At 41.9% G+C, this 22,127-nt stretch overlaps 1 protein-coding gene across 1 annotated transcript; it reads left to right on the top strand.

The window, feature by feature from the left end:
* Positions 1-8,225: 8,225 nt before the first annotated feature.
* On the top strand, positions 8,226-20,769 carry elapor2a (endosome-lysosome associated apoptosis and autophagy regulator family member 2a). Its single transcript, XM_085779368.1, has 22 exons — positions 8,226-8,508; positions 9,991-10,111; positions 11,577-11,766; positions 11,836-11,983; positions 12,811-12,900; positions 13,498-13,603; positions 13,693-13,845; positions 14,978-15,066; positions 15,176-15,356; positions 15,468-15,596; positions 15,992-16,082; positions 16,181-16,283; positions 16,378-16,515; positions 17,427-17,690; positions 17,793-17,966; positions 18,092-18,278; positions 18,497-18,593; positions 18,676-18,777; positions 18,863-18,989; positions 19,263-19,441; positions 19,752-19,920; positions 20,012-20,769. The coding sequence occupies exons 1-22, from the start codon at positions 8,413-8,415 to the stop codon at positions 20,078-20,080; spliced, it is 3,003 nt and encodes a 1,000-aa protein (XP_085635494.1). The 5' UTR covers positions 8,226-8,412; the 3' UTR covers positions 20,081-20,769.
* The last annotated feature ends 1,358 nt before the right edge of the window (positions 20,770-22,127 follow it).

A 22,127-nucleotide genomic window follows, 5' to 3' on the forward strand; every position in this document is an offset into this window, starting at 1 on the left:
CATTATTTGCTGAACAATTTCTAAGCACGGACATGACAAGCTGTTTTGTACATTCAAACGTGCACACATGTACTACAAAGAAACTCAAATATTTCTTCACGGTACAGGCTAAATAGGTTATATAAACCTTTGAATGGTGCACTAGTTAATCATGAACAGTGCAGGACAAAACCAGAAAAGAAAAGAATTCAGTTCACATGTGGGAGGTGAACAGGCCAGGGTAAACAAGGGACACAATATAATAGAGATACACGTATCTATCTCCTTCTGTACACCCACTCCTCTGTCTGCCGGTTCACATGTTTGTGTGAATAAGCTGAATAAGCAGGATTTCCAACACGGAGAGCAGGAAGGCCCTTCCAACAACACACACTCGCCATGACCGGAGGAAATCAAGGTCAGTGTGACAATTGTGTGTGTGTGCTTGTGTGTCCACGAACACACACAGTGTTAGAAGGAAAGAGACAGAGAAGGTCCTGTACTTACATTACCCCCTGGTGCATCATAATCTCTCCCATTCTACCCCCGCTGAAGGGGGGTGCAAAAATGTGGCTGTATTGTTTAAGTTTCTCCGACTGCAGTAAAGGGACTTGTGTTGTAAGACTTAAGAGTGTTCATTGTGTTGATATAACAACTCTCAGAGAACAACATGGAGACAATGTTCTCTTGTTTTTCTGTCTGTCTTTGTCTGTGTGTATGTACTGTGCTTGTGCTAAATAATCCTTTAAAAGCATCTAAAACACTGGGCTGGGTTAGTAAAGCATTAATGACTTACACTTACATAGTACTCTGTTTTGGCTAACCTTATTGTTCTGGTGATCTACTTTCAAAACAGAACAGGAAACCCTCCTGATGTTACCTTAAAAAATCATGGGATGGTATATACAAGTCGACAACAAAATAACAGGGATGCCGCTCAATATTTTCTAATTAATATGAATGCCACTGAAGCTAAAACTAAAACTTTCAAAAATGAGTTTTGTTGTGCCACATTTAACCATATTATAATATCTAAGGCTGTAGTGTCTGTGTGTTTTTTCCACTACTGCATCGTTTTAGGGATTGTTTTTTTAATACCCAGCCCCCACCCCCCAAAATCCATCCTTTGTGATGTTATCAGAGGCGGTTAGAGAGGTTGACTGTAGATGATGCAACCTTGGTTTGTGCATCCCAAGGCTTTTGTTACACACGCTGTCCTGCAGGTCTGCGGGCACACACTATTACACACACTATTACACACAATCACATTATTAATCAGCCACTCAACTCCATCCTTTTACCCATTTGTAGCCCTCCTCCCTTCCCAATGCTTTGCCCCAAGACTCATCGCCAAGGTAACCGCCAGCACTCAACAATCTCCTCCCAGACATTCTGGCAAGGTGAGGAAAACACACACACATGCACATATCGTGTGTCCTCTCATCTGGATCACTATTTACTACAGGTCGACAAAGAGAAGTCATTCTTAATCAGACAAGTTATGGAGCAAAAATTCTTTCATAATGACGCATTAACACATTGAGAGAACAACAGTGTGACCTCGCTCATTTCTTCACACGCAGAGTTATTCCTTTCAAAAAAATATGCTGCTCTCCTCATAAAAAAAAAAAATCAAAGTTGTTTTTCTAGCAGCAGATGACAACTTGAGCCAGAACCTTTTTCCATTTTCAAAATCTGTGCCCAGCAACTCCAGCTGGAGGTGGAGAAGGCAGCGGAGAGGAAAAAGGAGGAAGCTTGTGTTGTTTTCCGTACCTGATAACCCTCCATCCTCTGTCTCTCTACAGTCCGACCTGTCAGACGCTGTTTCCTGGAATTCTGATTCCTGAGGGGAGTGCATGGGAAGGGAACACAAAGGGGATACTGTCAGTCACTGTAAGGTCATCACTGAATAACAAACACATTAATCTAATAGAAGCAACCAGTCACACATGAGTTGAGTAAACACCTGCATGAGGCTGAGTGAAGCAAGTTGTGGTTATCAGGCAATACAATGGTGAAGGCACGGACATTGGTTTAGTTGGACTGAGGTTACACATACAGGCCTTTATAGCCACAGAGCACAAGTAGGTAAGACTCTCTCTGGGCCTTCTTTGGTGTTATATACTGAAACCTACTTGTACGGGTGAAATGTCTGTGCCAACACAACAAGAAATTACAGTCTAACACCATATATGTAAATACAGCTCAGGTGGCAGTTTGAGCCCAGTGTCAGGACAGACAGTTATTGTTCCATAGGGGTATGTTCATGTTCTTTGCTCTGAGTCGGCCTGTTCAAACCAACCCCTCCATTTGCCTAATAACAGTGTTTAGTCATCTTTTACTACTGTGTGTGTTGTTATGTATGTGCGTGTTTGAGTGTGATACTGAAGAGTTTGTATGATTGTTTCTAGTTGGCCATTCTTTTTTTGAACTTTGTAAACATTTTGTGTGCATGTGTGCGTACTGTGCTGAATGTTCAGATATGACAGTGGTTTCAGCTCTGGATACAGAAAGTGCCCCATAAACATTCACCTTCAAGGGAGAGTGTAAAGATAAATGCAACCACCATATTATCACACAGTGATATGGACACTCAAAGACACACATGCACACAGAGATAAAGCAGCAGGGCCAAGGGGATCAAAGCTACATGTGTTGTACTGCATGTCACTAATGATAAAGACTGATTACACACTGTGGAATGACACATAGGACTAGCGCATAATGAGTCAAAAAGGGCATCTTTTGTTAGTCATCCTCACACAAGCCTCATTTTTCTTACTTGAAATACTGCACAGGCCTTTCACATCCTGCCTGTCATTTATTGCCAGTGTCCTCACATTCAGTCCCTTGAGCTCTACAACAGTGGGAACATTAATTTGTGCCTTGAGGGCAGGAATCACTAAGGCTTTTGGCTGTGATTTATGATCAACTGATAAGGAGCTGGAGAGGTGGAAGATTTAATGCACATGCGTTTCTAAACTTGTTGTCAAGATCACAGTTCAATGAGGAAGCAACTGTGGGCCTTCCCCATGATTAACATTAAACGCTGTTCGTATAAACGCTGTGAAAAGTTTCCTGTTGAAAAGGGAAACATGGTTAAGAAACACAGTTTTGCAACTCATTCTGATTCTGCAGAATAATGACTATGTCAGGGGAGGGGCGATTCTTTGCATTCACAGCCTTATTATCTAGGGAGGTGTTCAGAGCAAACATGTGTTGTGCTGCTGGCCAGTGACGAAGCCTGCTGCAGTTTTATTGGGAGGCTGTTACATGGTTGCTATAGAGTCCTTTAACACTGAGTAATGGTTATGATTGGCTCAATTTTTTGTCGGGCAAGGAATTTTAATTTCTTACTTCAAGCTTGAATCAGGCTGCCACAGCAAATCATCAGTGTGTTTAATGCCTTCATGGCACGTCTCTTAACTTCAGCCGTATCACACACTGACAATCCTACGGCCTAAAACGATCAACAGATGTCTAAACATCTGCTGAAGAGAGATCTCCCCTTAGATGAAGTAATCTGCAGCGTATACTCCAGGATTCCTATTTTAAATCCACCCCTCCTCCCTCTCACTCATCTGCAGTTTCCACTGCTGATCAGCATTATTGATCAGAGGAAAAGCCTTACATAATGTCTCATCCTCCTCTCTGTATAAGGAGGAAATCCTAATGCATGGTTGCTTTTAGTCTGAGCTCTACGCAGACAAATACACATGTAAAACCACACATACACACACACACACACACACACACACACGTACGCACACAGACACAGGAACCCATGCGTGTCCTTAGACAGATCAGAAGACACAGACAGATCATGTTGAACAGGAACTCGGACACGTTTCACTGACACTCTATCTGCTGTCACTGAGCGGTCGGACCGCAAAATGGCTGTTAGTGCACTGTTAGTGTATTTTGACTTCTGAGCTTTGAGCTATGCTATGATGAAGAATGAATGAACTAAAATCAGCCACTGGGACATACCCGCCCACTTACTGTAAATCTAATACAGAGGGGATGAATTACTTTATTTGAGTTCTATACTCCACCTTGTGGTTATATTATGTATTACATTAAGCCTTCAATCAACTGCAGCAGCTATAAAGTAAAAAGGGAACAGAACACACTGAAAAGAAAAGATAAACAAGAGTGTAGTTCAAAATAAGCACATCAGTTGAAAACAGAACAATCTTCACACGTTTTTTATTTTTTTATTTTTTATTTTTACCTTCGGTTGTCTAATAATGATGGAGGGTCTGGGGATGTGAGGATATTTCAGCTCCAGCTCAGGACTACACTCCAGTTCCAGCTCATCATCCTCTGAGCTCGGGGAAAGGCTACGGCAGGGTGGAGGCGACTCAAAGCACTGGTCATCATTTTGGTCCTGCTGGTGACAGGCAGAATTTGAGTTGGTGCCATTTACTTTTCTGTCTCTGGTGGAGTGGCTGGAGATACAGCTGACAGTCCTGTGTGGCTGCATGTGCTGCTGATCCTCTGCCTGAGGGCTGCATGTTTGGACCTCAGGCTGGGAAATAACTGGATCTGCAGCTGGTAGCCCATTGTTATTTCTGCTTTGTCTAGAGCTGGTAGGCTCCTGAGGAGGAGCCGGATCAGTGTTAACATCAGACGGATTTCCAAAACAGTGGCCCAGAGATGAGCAGGGTAGTCCGTGCATGCTGGTGGAGTTGCAAGTTACTAAGAGAGACAATAAAACAAAGCCTAATTGCACTGACATTAGGTGGATCTGGGGTTTCCCAGTCTGGGGGGCGGCATCAGGACAACATCATCTGGATTGGCTTCTTGTAGATCATCAACACAAGCATATAGTCTGAGCAATTCCCAATGAGGGATATACATCATTAACTTTCCACACCCTTTCCACACTTGTGTAGAGATCCATGAAATATCCAAGGAGGGTGCTCATTTTTATCCATGCCTACAAATACGATTAATAGTTGTCCTCCATTTCAATGTGTTCTCTTGCAGCATTAGTGAATCATTTGTCCAGCAGCAGACGTTAGGTTATCAGTGTATCATACACTTAACCTTAAAAGCACACACTGTCCCGGCTTTCTCTCGGTCAGTAGGTCAGTCTGTCATCACATCATTTTCTCTTTCTCTGAAAATAGATTCCCAGCCAGGCTGCTTCCAAGTGGTGTCCAACAGTTTTTCCTCCGATAGCAAACGGGCGACGGTCAGTCTTTTCTCAGCCCTTGATGGTCCCTTGTCTGCTTCCCTTGTCAGCTGCATGTGCATGAGCATCTCAGGCTTTTTTGTGCATTGTGTCAGTGCTGGGTGTCTCATTACCCGACCAGGTAGTCCCTGGTCTGTTGTGGGTTTGGAGGCTGGGGATGGGCCTCACTGATGCAGCAAAGACTCTGGTTACCATCTGATCCAGGGTCAGCTACTAATACAACTGCCCCACACTTCACTGCTGTTAATTAATGGATTCATCTGATCACAGAGCAGTGGCCTGGAGTGTAAAGTTTACTGGAGTGTTACAGATGGTTGAATATGAGAGTTCAAGTTACTGGCGAACACGTAAGTGATAGGCCTTAGATGAGAAAGAGAAAGGAGAAGAGAGAGAGAGAGAGAGAGAGAGAGAGAGAGAGAGAGAGAGAGAGAGAGAGAGAGAGAGAGAGAGAGAGAGACCTGGTCTGGTGCCCTGCCTCACAGAATTAGTGAGACAGGAGAAACCCTGCTGCCCTTAGGTGACGCCTACTTAAATATTCATACAATCCCATAAAGAAGACTTGCATCTATATTTCATCCAGCCTGGTCTATTGGTGAATATGTATTTTTCATTAGACAATATCAAGTGTAGTATTATGGTAAAGATGCATTGTTAGGTTATGTGTGCGGGTTTGGACTGGTTCTCTGAATTTTTAATAGAGTTTCAATGCAGGCTCAATTTTACTATAGCAAAATGTCTGAAAACCACAATAAAATGCATGTATTTACAAAGTAACATGTGAAAAACACTCATCTCCTCTTATTATCTGAGCCCTTTTTTTTAAACCATCTATACAACATGATGTCATGGCCATAAAAGCTTATAAGGGGCTACTCTTTTGAAAGCCCTACATTTAAATTTAGTTCAAATGGTAGATCGGGGTCAAGTTTAATGATTAGGCTACATTTTAGGGATAGCAGAGATGACGATGAGACTAAAGCAAAAATGCTACTGGCATCCAGAAACGCAGCAATTAACAAAAATGGTAGACAGAGTTATTCCATAGTTGTTGCATCAGACTGCCTAAAATGCCGTACCTATACCTAACAACAACAAAAAATAGGCTGTTGTTACTTTTTACTGAAATGCATAAGAAATAGGCTAGATGTGATTCATTTGTAATCCCATTCCAATCATTAAAAATGATTTTAAAATACTAAAATGAATAACATATTGATTAATTCATTGTTGTGGGATAGATTTTCTTCAGTTTATCACTCCACTCTCACTCACAGTATGTTTTGTTCTTGTTTTATATGATCACCTTGTACTGGAGGAGAATCTAGAGGCTCTGTCAAGGTCTGATAGTTGCAGGATTCCTCTCTCATAGTTGATGATGTGCTGTAATGAGGCATGACAACCACAGAAACAATTATATTAGAGCAAAGGAAGATTAATGTCTGTATGCATTAAGAAATGCAGTTAATCGGTATAGTGGCAGGCCTACAGGCAGTGTATCTACAGGTCTTTGGATATTAATAAAACATATTTTTATTGATGTTTATTTGATGAAGATTAAACATTACTTGGGTAACAGCGTTCAATGGGCCTCCATGTAAACAAATTCACACTGATATGAACACACAGCTGTCTCTCAGTCTCTCCTATTTAAGCCTGTTCGTGAGTGTAGCTCACTGACCTACTGAACCAGTACAGGGTGTCATTATGCCTGAGCTCCTTTTTTTTCAATATGTGAAATGAGATATTTAGAGGCTTAGAGGAACTCTTTAGTCAAAAGAATATTTAATCAGTCAGAAAAAAGCTAATGGTCAAACTTAATAGGAACTGATTAGTTAGGCTACCTGAATGCATCGCCAACATAGCTACATATCTGTAGAAGCATTAATCCATCACCCTAATGTTAGATATTGAACTTAACCTTTTGGAAATGTCTTGTAACATCTTTAACAACTAGTTTTGCCCAAGTTTCTGGAAATTAGATTTGATCCAATCGTAATTATGGTCTGAAATAGGCCTAATTAAAACAGTTCAACTTAAGTTCTGATAAAAATAACAGAACAGCCACAATCTTTTGGCTACACACTTGATCTCCAAACCACAGGTCCAAACACTATTCCTGTGTCACTTCACTACACTCTTGTAGGGATATGGCACTAAAACTTTCTGGCAAACCGAAAACAATGATAGAGTAGCCGACTAGGCCTACACATCATACCCTGCAGCCTGAAGCATACACAGCCGTAGATGTTGCCCCTCTCCATAACTTGGTCCTTGACTTTGTAGCTGAAGAAGCTGCACTGCGCCCACTCAGTTAGTCATTTGTGTGTCTGTCAAAAATGAGGCACCAGATAACACATACCGCAGCCCACATGGTCATGCGGTAGTGAACCGTGGTAGAGCTCGGTTTCCCTCTGGCGGCCATTAATATGGACTACAATGGTTGGGTTATATACTGCATCTATCAAAAAAAAAATCCGGAGCTGTTTTCATACTAAGGACAAAACGCTGCTGCGCCTTTTCAAAATCTCCACTCTCCCAGCGACGTAGCCTATAGGCTCCATAAATATCTGGCGTCAAGTCAACGTGCCTTGGACGCTTTATTTGGCAAGCTAACACAAGAGAGATTACAATTGATATTGCGCATGATGTTGTCTTTGTTTTGTCACGATAGGCACTAGACAACAAAATGCTGTTTTTTCCTGATCAACGTCACAGCAGCGTCAGAGCCGGTGGGTAAAAGGCTCAGACTCATCTGCGTCAAAGTAGCACGTGCAGCCAGAAAAATACCGGACGTATGCTCTTTTCCTTTAAAAAATAATGGTGCAAAAGCTTTAAGCTTTAGGAAAACGGAAGCTTTTGTTACACGGAATCGACACTGTCTAATGCATACAGTAAGTAATATCCACAATAAGTCACGAAACGGACACGATAAAACAAACTGACTGGTCTCATCCTCAAAGATGTGTTGCCAGTTTTATTTTGAAGACTGTAACCGGAAGTGGTGTGTTGTTGCTACAATGAGCTTGACGAGGCAGCCCAGGAGCGCACAGTCAGAGGATAATCGCAGGTGGAGAGGGTCACAATCTGCCGACAAGAGGCGACAGAAGCAGGTGTCGACAAAGCTTTAATCTGGCTCAGGTTTATGATACAATCATCTCCGCTGGAACCAGGTAGCTGTTGTCTGTATTTTTTCTCTCTCTCTCTCTCTCCTTTCCCCCCCTCGATGATCCACAATGCGGTCCTCCGCTTGGTTCGTCGCCAGTTGCGCTCTCATCCTCTGCACGCTCCAGTTGATTGACGGGGCCAAAGGACAGCAGCAGTGTAGTGAGGTGAGAGATGCCCCGGTGGATCGATCGATACATAAATCTTCATCCTTTTTTTTTTGTCACTACCACCGCGTTTACAGTAAGAGCTGTGGCAATTCTGGGGGGGAAAAGGGCTTAATCGGTTGGGGCTGTTATGGCTGCACACACACTGACAATGAGTTGGTAATCTTGCGAGCATACAAAAGATGATTAAAAATTGATGACACATTTCCGGGTCGATTTATGATGGGATGTTTAAAATGATGATATCGCAGCAGGTGGGGAAACAAAATGCACCTCTGCTAGATCAAGTTTGAACAACATGGAGGAGCAGGAATCTCTGCTGTGGTCTGGTTTGTGTTGAACTTCACCACTCAGTGCTGTAGCTATACTGGCTGTTATCAGTTTCCTGCATGAACCGGCCCTTTCCTTCCCTCTGGTCTGGCTCAGCTCAACACCTCCTCAGCCCAGGATGGCAGCACTGCCACTCACAGACTGTCCCAAGATAGATGAGCAACATTCCTCTCTAAATTATTGGCTCAATCTCTGTTCTCACACCAGCAGAGAGAATAGGCTACTGCAGCTCTACACTTATAGTGCTACATTACTGTGCTGCTGTACTGTACTTTAGCTCTTGTGCAGCAGGATTATTTTTTCTTGGATGTCCCCATTTGACATCACAGCTGATATGCCGGTTCAGAGTTGAACTTTCACGCTGAAACGTATGGGAAGAATATTGAAAACCTGCCATATCAGTTATTGACCACAGCTGTTATGTATTTCTCTTGTCCTTTATCAGCACTGTCACTGGGCTCTATCACTACACCCACAAACACCAGAGAAAATCATTCCGCACACAATAGCATGCATGTGCCATGGTGTCAGAATCTGGTTTGGCTCACATTATGTAAACTGTCAGAAATTAGGCCACCCGCCTCTGTAGACACAACGATGGAGAGAGGCTCTGTGGAAGAGAGAACATTAAGATAGGGCTCAAACCAGACCATAAATTGAAACTACAAATGATTGAAATAATAATATTATTGTATTTATATAACACCTTTTAATAGACATTAGTCTCAAAATGACTAAATGTGCTTCCTGGAAACACAAGGAGCTGGTGGTAAAAGCCCCCGCCCGCTCCCCCGACAGACCACTGCTGCCCTCAGCCCTGTTCCCATCGCCATGGAGATGGTATGTTATGTATCCAGGGCTGAGGAGTGGTTGTGGCTTGAGAGATAACAGCGTAACCACCAGCAGCACTCATCTTTTGTAAATCTGAGCAGCTGGACATACAAGCGAGGTTCGGTAGCTCGATGCACTTGGTCCACTTTGATTTGCAAAACATTGTCACCCTGAATGGGATGACTCAGAACTCTGATTCGGGTGGAGGCCTTTTGTGGTGTGGCGTTTCCTGACGTGCGTCTCGCCTACACTGAGTCCAAGAGTGTTGTGGTGGTGGCTGATTTCTAATGTAGATAAAAAAATTGTGTGTTTAATTGGCAGGAGGACTACTACTATGAGTACACAGAGTGTGACAGTACAGGATCTCGATGGAGGGTGGCCATCCCGCAGAGACCCGGGGCCTGCACTGGACTACCAGAGCCAGTCCGCGGCACAGCGTGCAGTAAGTACATGTTGGTATGTCTGCGAGAGACTGAGTGTTGATGTTTGTATCTTATTTACTTATCATTATCTGAGAATTTCCACCACTGCAACCTGACTGACCCTGTTTAGAAATCCACAAAACAGGCACAGAGCAATGCCACAGGCCAATAACCTCGCAGCAAAATACTCTGTCACGTCATCTCTTTCCGCTGGCCCACTGCACAAGCCACGTCATTAGCAGACAGTGTCGCCGTTCACAATTATTGTGTCTAATATGAGTAGGCATGAGGAAATCTGTTCAAATAGTGAATTCTAATATTTTTCCATGGAAGCAGATCTCTTAAATGAAAGGTGAGCCAGAGGGAGTGTTACATTTTTCTTTAAAACTGAGGGAGGATGAGTGGGTGGACTCAGTGATGTGTGACTGGTAGTGAAAACTGGATTATCGTGGTGTAGCCAGAAAGGCAGATTTTAATTGCGTAAAGGAACAAGGTTTTCAAACCAGTTTGGTTTTGGTTTTCCCTGGAACAGGGTTACCCTGCGCTCTCTTACAACACTGCTTCACCTCAGGCTCATTTGGGATTATCACTAGTGAAATCTGTGTGTAAATTGTGCATGCCCCCAGGTAACTGACACAATAAGGTGCATGCTTTTAAAAAAAATCTTAATCTTAATAGAAAGCAGGTTTTTTTCCGACATTTTGTAAGCATTTTACAAAATGAAACATGTCAAATTCTGATAAGTCATCATGATGTGAGTTAGATTATATTGAGTAAAGTTAATTCACCTTCCATGTTAGACTTCCACAGTTCCTTCTGCATTGCTTGTGGTTGTTTGCACTGTCGAGTTGCATACCTGTGTAACAGTAAAAAACTCCTTTACCATAGGGGCAAAGGGATTCTCATGACCTTTGCCATTTTTCTGCTTCCTCATTCCTGTTTAGAAGGTAACAGAACTGGTAAGATAACAGACACTAGTTTCCTCATACCAACCCATCTAAAGTCACAAAGACTCAGTCACCAATACTATCCTTGGATCAGATCACACCTACAAGCACATGCTGTTGTGTGCACTAACACACTATGTATCCACAAATAGCACACACTGCACATTGCATACCTTTGCGATACATTTTTGCTATGGTTGCTTTGAAGCATGGAGAGGTATCCCTAATGGCATTTGACTAGATCAGGTATGAGGGAAAGCTGACAGTGTTAAGACATCAGCAGATGCAGAAGGAACTTTGGCTCAGTGGAAAAAGTGTGGAGACAGACACAGTGTGAAACAGGATGTAAGGATTTAATTCCTCGATCTCCGTGGCTACATGATACTGAATGTAGCTGAATGCAGCAGTGATTGGCATGACCATTTCTGTCTTCTTTAGTCTGTTTCATTTTTATTTTGTCAGCATGATTTTATGATTTGTGTGGCGTTTTCTTTCTTAATCCCATCCCTCTGCATCTCTTTCACTTTGTTTCCTCCAGCCTTCTCTTGCGAGGCAGGGGAGTTTCTGGAGATGTCGGCTCAGGAGTGTACCCAGTGTGCAGCAGGAAGCTACTCGCTTGGCAGCGGCATCCGCTTCGACCAGTGGGATTCCATGCCTACTGGATTTAGTAGCCTGGCAACCTCCCTGGAAAACAGCCCCCGTGAAGATGATAGGCTCACCTGCAACAGGTATGTCTTAGATGCAAAAAAACCTGAAAGGTTGTAAAACAACAAATAATTATACATCCTTTTTCGCAGTTCTTCCTGGATACCCCAAGGAAACTATCTGGAGTCCAACAGGGATGAATGCACCGTCTCGCTCATCTATGCCGTCCATCTAAAGAAACAGGGCTCTGTCAGTTTTGAGTACCAGTATCCAGACAACAACCTGCTGTTTGAGTTCTTTGTGAGTTTCATCCATTTGTTTGCTCTGTATTTTTGCTTTTAGAGAGATTGCCTCTCTGTATTTGTTTGTCTATAGACCTGTTTAAGTCAATACTGTGTGAGTGCGTTTGCATAATGTGCTTGTATATACAGTGCATTGCTGGTGAAATGTTTTTTTGGCCATCCTGTAGAGAGCTATTGTATTTCTCATAATGAATGCACAATGCTAATGCTAATGGAAAATGCTCAGCCTTTCATGTCTGTGAAGCAAGTGCTCTCCTGTTGAGCCGACATTTGCCACACCACATTTGACACGTCATAGCCGGGAAAGCAATAACATTATTAATGGCTATGTTCCATTATGTTGTATCGGGTTATTATGGCTCACTGGCATGGTTTACTGTTGGGACACCTAATTTGAATAGAGCCACAACTAACATTATTGTTTGTACCTGTGCTTTTCCTGCTGTGGCTAATGAGTCTCTTAATTAGTGCTTAACTGAAGCCAGGTGTTGCATCAATTGTGAGACAAAAACACTTCAATGCTTTGGTTTCTCCTCGAGGTTCCAGAAGGAAAACAAGAAGGAAATATGAGACTGGATCTGAATTAGAATCCAAACAATTTAAAACAAAATATTTTATGTAGATTATAGATATATACACGTGTATATATATATACGTGTGTATATATCTATGGATTAGACAGTCCACTGACGGATTAGCTTAATGCTGTTACACTGCTGTATCATTGCATGAATGCACACAATAAATAATGAAATTATTAAATGCTACCATAAGAAGAGGAGGAGTATCAGCTAATGGACATTACTCCTTTTTGTGTGTGCTTAGATTCAGAACGACCAGTGCCAGGAGATGGACCCGTCGACTGATACGAAGTGGCTCAAACTCACCAATCATGGCGAATGGGCAACTCATACAGTAAGTGCTGCAAGCTGTCAGATGAGCAAAAGCTGTGGAGGACAGATCCTTGAAAGCTGGCTTCAGTAAATGTGTTGAACTCAGTGTGAGCTCAAGTAGAAGGGAGGATACAAGCAGGAAGCCAACTATATACAGAAGCTGGCATCATTTATTGTTGTCTCCAGGAACTTTCCACTTGGTTACCAGGACATCCTTGAAAAAGAGATTGTTAAATCTCAATGGATCCTTCCTGGATAAATAAAAGTTAAATAAATATAAAAAAAAAAAAAGTTCAGCCCTGCATTACAGGGGAATTGACTCTTAATGCTTATAAGAGTGTGTGGAGCCTTATAAACCGGGTAAACAGGTACTCATGTGAGTAATTCATATATATGTATGTGTGTGTAGAACTTGAACTGATGAAGTAAAGTATGTAATATGCAGTTTTACACTCTATTTTCATTTGTTTTTACCACCATTTTTTGTAAAAAAAAAAAAATAATAATAATAATAATAAAAAAAAAATGCAGTAGAGTCTCTACTTTTAAATCCAACATTAATAACTTCTTTTTAACTTTTCTAGTTAAGTTCATACAAGTATAATTTCATGTTTTCTAGGTGAATCTAAAATCAGGCACCAATATCCTCTATTGGAGGACAGGAGGAATGTTGATGGGGACCAAAGTGGTGAAGCCTGTTTTACTGAAAAATGTCCAAATAGAAGGTCGGTAACATATCTCCCTCTTCTTTCTCACCATTCTTTCCTCAGTCACAAATTGACGCACAAATTCTTTTGTAAATTCCTTCCACCAGGAGTTGCCTATACATCCGAGTGTTTTCTGTGCAAGCCAGGGACGTTCAGTCGAGTCCCAGGCTCCTCCACGTGTGAAGCCTGTCCTCGAGATACCTACTCTGGCCACGGCGCCAGCTCCTGCACCCCCTGTAACACCAGCACTCAGTATGCAGGTGGGAACACCTCTCTGACACACCGAGAAAGATGTGCACAGATTCACACACTCTATGTAACAACATAATGAAGCTGCACTGCAGTAGATAGCACAGCCTAATTGTCATCAGCGCTGCTCACAGAATCACACAACACAGCCAAAGGATAGGAAGAGAGCTTGTCCTATTTTCAGCCACATTAGTCAAACTTTAGAAGTAATACATTTGTTAGTTCAGTGTGGTGTCATAATAAGGGAGTAGCAGTTTTCAATAGACGGTGTATGCCCTTGTTTCTCACAAGGCGACTATATTGCTTATATTTAACTAATTTGTTTTCTGATACACTCTAAATAAGGATAAAAAATAATATACTCCCTGGTGTATTTTTCTACATCGCTCAACAAGGATTTAAATGAATACCTTTGCACACCGAAAATCATAAGATACTAGACCCTGTTTGAGAGGTATGTCTCACTATGGAAGATCTCAGATGAACTTCAATATAATAACAGAAATGCGGCTGAATTCAATTTTGATGTTTTTAACCTGGTCTAATGAAACCAAAGAAGTATTTCAGTGCTTTTAAAGAGACATTGTTTCCTCTTTCATCTTTCTCTTCGATAAATATGACAACGGGAAGGACTGTCTAGTTTTTTGATGTTCTAGTAATCCCATATGGGATGGGCCACAGTGGTGGCATGACACGAAAATAAAAAATATTCATTAATTAATTCATAAGTATGTTCATAATACTATCATCATATCTATGAATGCATTTCCTGTTCGGTAAAGTCACTGAAGTGTCTATGAAAAGACTGGAGTATTCTGAGTATATTACATATTTAATTCAGAACACCTCCTCATGCATTTTATATGAGCTGAGCTCCTCTGTTGTTTTTAGTTGAGTCTCCTACCAGAACAGTCTTTTTAAAGAGCAAATTATTCCTTCTGTTCTTTTGTGTTTCTTGATTTGCATTCACATCATGTACCACACCGTTGTTTGCTCTACTCTTCCCCATTTCAAGTAGAACTGAATGGTCATCTATTTCACAGGACTGTTGTGTTGTAATGATTTAGATTGATAGCTTCTTTTTGAAAATGATTGCTAATTATTGTTCCATTTTTTTTTTAACTGTATCAATTATTTTCTTAGCTGAGGGATCAGCCATGTGTAAGGACAAACGTCCATGTTCCAAGAAGGACTATTTCCAGATCCACACGGCATGTGACCATGAAGGCAAGGTGAGAGAAGAAAAGAGGCCACCTTTTGGATCAAACACTCACAGGAGCCCTGCTCTGTAACCACAGTTTCTGTTCTACTCTGTCATCGTCCATCTCTGTGTAATTTCAGACTCAGGTCATGTACAAGTGGATTGAGCCTAAGATCTGTCTGGAGGAGGTGCCTGGAGCTGAGCCTTTGCCCCCAAGTGGAGAGCGAGAGCCCTGCCCCCCTTGTAACCCTGGTTTCTATAACAATGACACAGCCACCTGCTCCCCCTGCCCACCTGGAACCTACTCTGATGGGATGAAACGTACTGACTGATTTATTTTGTATTCCCTGCTGCCAGTTTTGCTTTAGTTACCTTTTGTCCTATCTCAGTGTTGTCTAACTAATTATGTTTTTCACTGTGTCTATCTAACAGCGTGCATGCAGTGTCCAGCGGGCACTGAGCCCACCTTGGGCTATGAGTATAAATGGTGGAATATTCTTCCTGCAAACATGAAGACCTCCTGTTTCAATGTGGGCAACTCAAAATGTGACAATATGAATGGTGGGTGTTTGTCTCTGGGAAATTCCAGTATGTTCAGTAGCGCTCCCTCATCATCTTGATCACTTATGCTTATTTGCTTCCTTGCCAAGTGTAAAAATTAGATGATTGATGATTATATTTTTCTTGTTTAATCCACAAACAAAAATAAGCCTCGAACAACATGCCGTTTTTGTTTGGATTTGTTGCTGCTTCTCTTGGTTTTCAGTCTGAGCTAAGTAAAGTCAACTGGATGATGGTGGCAGCTCCATACTTACTGTAAAGATACAAGAGTAGTTTAAAAAAGAACAAACATAAGTGCAGTTTGTAGAGCTATTCAGTTGTATATGGTTAAAGATTTAACATATATCTAGATTTATTGAAATAGATACATAATGTGGATTTGATCTGGCCCTCAGGTTGGGAGGCGGCAGGTGATCACATCCAGAGCGGAGCAGGAAGCTCGGCTAATGATTACCTCATCCTCAACATCCATGTTCCTGGCTTCAAGTCAGTAAAGTCATGTAGTTTTTTTCACACCCGTCACCGTTTCCTTCTCATGATCTTAATTCTGCTTCTTCTTCTTCCCTATTTGCATGCTGCATTAGGCTCCCTACATCGATGTTGGGCCACTCAGCAGCAGAATTTGGTCGCATCACATTTGAGTTTGAAACGTTGTGCACAGCTGATTGTGAGCTCTACTTTATGATGGTGAGAACAGCTTCTGGCCTACGCTTGCTGCTGCATACACTGTTACTGTATATAGATGTTCGGAGGAGAAATCTGATGGATGAATCTTTTGTAGGATGTAAACAGAAAGAGTACCACAGTAGTGGAGTCATGGGAGAAGACCAAAACAAGACAGACCTACACACACATCATGACTAAGAATGCCTCGGTTTCCTACACATGGGCTTTCCAGAGGACTAATCAGCCTTCAGATGTAAGTATGCGTATGCCAAGAGCTTGAAATGTATTATATTTATTTATTATCTATTTTTAGAATCATTTTCTGGAGTTCCTTTAAATCAGGAATGATTATGCACCATTTTTCCTCTTGGACCAGTTCACACTGTTCTTAAAAAAAAAACAAAATACTGTGCATTATAAATTCACTTGTATAATGGGGTTCTATATCAGATGCAGATCTCTGTGGACATGTTTTTCTTTGCTTTAAAACATGGATTCAGGTGTGTCAGCTCCATCACTGTAACTCCTCTGGCTTCTGCAGACAGTTGGTTCATTTCCCCTTTTAGTTTAAAACCAGTGGACCTCATACCTGTTGTTACAGTAGCTATTAGAGTTTGGTCAGTGTTTCGCCACTGATAAGCTCAGGAAACCTGTCTTGCCGTCCTGTTGGTGAACCCTCCAGTCCAGAAACAACAAGAAAGGCTAAGAAAAACTTCCTGACAGTTTTATCATCCTCTCACAGTCTTGTAAACTGGGTACACCAAACACTCCCTTCTGCTTGGTTTTAAAGATAATCTCTGAGGTGTTGTTCAAACTGAACTACAAATCAAACAAACATCTTTTATCATTGTGGTCACATAACACCTTGCATAATGTGAGTACAAGGAAGAGACTGTTTTTTTCAGGGCAGGGCCTTCAGGCCAGGTGCTGCCAGTGCCACTGGCAGTAGAAGAGTTGAATCTTGAATCATTAACTTGCTTTCTTAAAATACCTGCTCTGCAGGAGTGGAGGGCAGTGGAGCAGAACCTCAAGTACAACATATAAATACTGCATACCACTCATGTGAAGGCGTTGATATTAGAGGGAAGAAGAATTGGTTTATTGTGTAAACCTCTTTACTCCACAGATGCTTTTCAACACACTGTTTTTAACACTTTCCTTCAGGTACGTGGGTACGTCAACGACGTAGCACGGATCTACTCCATCACAGTGAGTAACGCTGTGGATGGAGTGTCCTCTTCATGTCGCGCCTGTGCCCTCAGCACCCAGCCGTCCAGCTCGACCTGTGTTCCTTGTCCCCCTGGACATTACATAGACACACTGACCAGCCAGTGCATGGAGTGTCCCAGCAACACACACCTCATCTCTCACGCCACACCGGGCGTTGATGCTTGCAAACGCTGTGGACCAGCCAGCAAGAGTGACAAGGTCCGCCACTGATGTAATCATCAGATTTTGCCAAAACGTTATAATTTACATGACACTCAACTACATTCCTGTGTTTGTGTTTTTTATTTTTATTTTTTGCAGGACCACAGTTTATGTTACAGTGACTGTCACTTCACCCACACAGAGGGCAACGTCAGTCTGACTTATGACTTCAGCCTCCTTGGGTCTGTAGGAGTCCTGATGAATGGTCCGAGCTTTACCTCCAAAGGAACTAAGTACTTCCACCAGTTCAATGTCAGCCTGTGCGGAGGAAAGGTGTGAAGAGATGAAAACACACACACACACACACACACACACACACACACACACAGCAAAAGTACATTTTCAAAAAAACTGGTGTGCACAAATGCATCGCTATATGCTCTCTTTCTTTCTTCAAGGGTCAGCTGGCAGTGTGCACAGACAATGTAACAGACCTATCCATCGGCGACTCCCAGAGAGAGAAAGGCGAGGGAGCCACTGCTGTCAAGACCTTCATCTGTCAGTCAACAATTATCCCAGCTAGCGGACGAGGCTTCCACACAGCACTCTCCTCGCAGTCCATTAACCTGGCTGACACATTCCTTGGTTAGTGGGTGATCGTGATTTGCTGGCATTATGTGGTGTACAGACAGTCATTGCTGGTGCAGAGAGCTGAATATCGAAGATTTTACACCGCTTTTTGTGTCTGAATTATAAATTACGGATGGCAAAGGAGAGAAATGAGACAAGAGATAAAAGTTGGTATGCATAACATAAATAGTGCATGTACACAATTAGCTGAACTTTCTTTGTGTTATGAACAGGAGCAACAGTAGCTAATACGCTTGATGGAATAAGGGCTAGCCCAGAGCTGTACCCCCAGACCGCTAAGAAAGTCCCTGACGTCAACTTTTACTACAGGTACAGTACCTGCTTTTCTTAACGTAAAAAAATGATGCATGCTTAAAGTTTCTGTCTTACTTCCTGTGTGTTTGTTTATAAGGTCTTTCGAGGCTACCTCTTCATGCGACTCGGGTCGAAGCGCAGTGGTGACGCTTCGCTGTAACCCAGAGAAGAGCACCAAAGGAGAGCTCTCAGTTCCCAGGTACTTCATCTGTAAAATCTCCAGTTTCAGAACCCGTCTTCAATGTGGTGTAGAAATAACAAAATCTGTGTTATGTCTTTTGCAGTCAGTGCCCTGCAGGAACATGTGACGGCTGCACCTTTAATTTCTTATGGGAGAGCTCTGGGGCTTGTCCCACGTGCACAGAGAGAGACTACCATCGCATAGAAGGAGCCTGCAGGAGAGGACACCAGGTATGTGGACATAGACTTCAGTTCATTAGAACTGGGGCAATTTTGTTCTGGTTGCGGCCGTGAAATGGTATGTTCCCATTGTGGTTACAAACATCGTTAAACTTGAATGTCAGCACTTCAGCAATCATCATCTCACTCTAAATGCACTGTGCACTCTCCAAACACTTGTGTGATAGATAAATGGAACTGCAAATGTGCAAAATGAATCTATGAAATCTTCTGGCCCTTTCACATACTCACTTTAATGCTTCATTCGTGTGGACTCATTCTCAGGACCTGTTGTATGTGTGGACTGAACCGAAGCTGTGCATAGGAGGTGTGGCCTTGCCTGAAAAGAAAACGTTGCCATGTGAGGGTGTGGAGTTGTGGATACGGCTCGGTGCAGGGCTGGGAGCCTTCACCGCCGTGCTGCTCGTCTCCCTCACCTGCTACTTCTGGAAGAAGAACAAACGGTACCTTTTCCTTTTTGTACCTTGTTGTTCTCTCCTGCCCTCCAGTTTTTTTTCCTCCTGAACTTCTACTTACCTTTTCATCTCCTTTTTGATTTTGCCTTTTTTTTCTTCCTGACACACTTTTCCTTCTCCCCATCTTCCTCCTCACTGTCCTTAACTCATTTCCTATTTTCTCTCTTTCTGAAAGCTCCCATTGTTCCTCCTCCTGACATTACAGTATGTCCCTGTCTGTCCTGATTCAGGTGGGCAGTGTTATTCTTCCTCTTGTATTTTGGCACAGTATTGATTCTGTCGCTTGCCTCTTTGTTAGGTTGGAGTATAAGTACTCCCGGCTGGTAATGTCTGCCAATAAGGAGTGTGAGATGCCAGGGGCTGACAGCTGTGCTGTGATGGAGGGGGAGAATGAGGGAGACATGGAGGATGAAGTTGTCTACACGAAGCCGTCTCTACTTGGCAAACTGAAAGCCATAGCGTCCAAGGTGAGAGTTTTGTTTTGTTTTGTGTTTTTTTACTTTAAACGGAAGAAAATGTCGAGTTAACAGTATCAATGTGTGTTTTTTCTGATTTTAGGGAAATGGTGAGACGTATGAAAATGTTCAACTAAACTCATCTTACTCCAAAACATTGGTATGGAGCTAGGATAATGGTGAAGTGAGTGGGAGTGGAGGGGCAGGACCAGACCCCCTCAAGAGACTTTCCACTGATGGACCCCTTTAATCAGCCATCCCCTTTATGAGCTTTGGTACCTGAAATACCGGCTGTGTGTACATAAACACACATGCACACATCAGGCGCCTGGAGCCAGGTTCAGAGAAGTCACACTAACATGCTGGCCTTAAAGCTTGGTACGACAGAGCCGTCCAACTCGAAGCAGAGTACTGTGAAGCAGGTGTGTGTGTGGTAGACACTCCTGGTAAGTTCTGATTCAAACTGATGTCAGAAAGGCTGTTAGAAGAGCTCAGGGTAAGACGAGGACCTATTCAAGATGTTCTGTTTCTATTTATTTCAGTCTTTGTTGTGTCGAATATTACTTAAGCCAGCCTTGGTGTATTTTGCCATCAGGATCACCATGTGTTGTAAGTGTGTGTGTGTGTGTGTGTGTCGGTGTATGTGTCTGCGCGCATGTCCCATAGACATTTACACAGACTGGTATATTTTGGCCAATAAAAGCCTTTATCTTCTCATCTGTTTGTTCTTTTGCTTTGTTGAAGTCACTGCATTGAAAATCTGCTGACCAGTTGAAATGAATATGTCATATTATGCAGATGAGGTTGGAGTATTGACTGTCATTATGTGTCAAATAAATGATGTATTTGTGTAGAAGTTGACCCAGTTTGATTCATTTCCTTCTCCCCTCTCAAATGGTTCTAATGAGAAAACTACCAGAGGATTAGGAGACTGTTACAATCTGCATCTAGATTATAATCTGAAAAAAGACGACGACAACAAAATGAGGAAGGAACAAAATAATGATAGCGCAACTATAGTTTTAAGATTATTTTATTGTTCTTCAAAGACAGAGCACAGCTCAAGTTAAATTTACATGTCAGACATGTAAAATAAGATGCCATCATTTTGACATAATGTAGCAAATATAGTCTATCATAGTTGTGTATTAGTGTTTTAATCATGTTAATTAGTGTTTGGCCATACCAATCAAAGCTGATTTAGAACCTGTCACAAAATGACTGCAGTGAGAATACCAGAATGAGTCTGAATTCATAGCTTTTAGTTGTGAGGGTGGAATGAACTCTGCACTTGGCCAGATTTATTTCCTTGTAAACATTCATCCATCCAAAGATATGTGTCTTGTGTGGTCTAAAATTATTCAGTACTTCAAAAGCCTCTGTCGCTTTGCTTACAAAACAACTTTATCAAACTGTGGCGCTCTGGCCTGCCTTTGTACAGCAGCTACCATATGTCAGTGGCCTTAAATGAGCTAATCCCTGATATAATATCCCACAAGATGGGGTCGTATGAGAACATGATGAACATGACGTATTACTTTCAAAAGGACCATGACACCAGTTATGCTGCCGGCGTTGCCTTGCTCTACCTTAAAGTTCCTTGTGTTTTAGATTATAGATTACCTCATGATAAATGGGTTCATAGTCTAAGCAAGTTTTTTGTTCTGCAAACATGGATATGATTACTCAGACTGAGCTGACTGTTGTTATAGTTTGAGTTATTGATTTAAGATGAGAGCTTTCTTGCATTGCATTGCTTTAGTAGAAAACTACATTATAATTTTTTTCTATTCTCATTCAGGTTAAATAACCTTAGATTGCGTCATAATATTAATTTGATGGGGCACAAGCAGCACTTTGCATGAGATCATTCTAAAGATATAAGGAACTACCTAATATTGTCATACTTAAGCTTACTGTATGCAGCTTGTCTCTATATTAAAGATACTGAGTCAGGATTTGGGTTGTTATTTTTCTAAATAATATTCATATAGTATATATATATTTTCATCAATTAAATCAAATCTGTCTGCTAGAGTTCACTTTTCTCCAGCGTTTCCCTGTAGAGGGCAGTGGACAACAGAGAGATGAGGCAACTTCTCACATGATTTAATCTCATTGTCCACTTTAATTTGTTCACTCCTTACACAGAAATTAGAAATACAAATACATGCAAATTAACCTGTAACCTGGTAAACATGGGTCCTGCCCACATGTTA

This window comes from Trachurus japonicus, chromosome 6 (genome assembly GCF_045865225.1).
Source record: "Trachurus japonicus isolate A0001 chromosome 6, Traja_1.0".
In the NCBI taxonomy this organism is placed as follows: domain Eukaryota; kingdom Metazoa; phylum Chordata; class Actinopteri; order Carangiformes; family Carangidae; genus Trachurus; species Trachurus japonicus.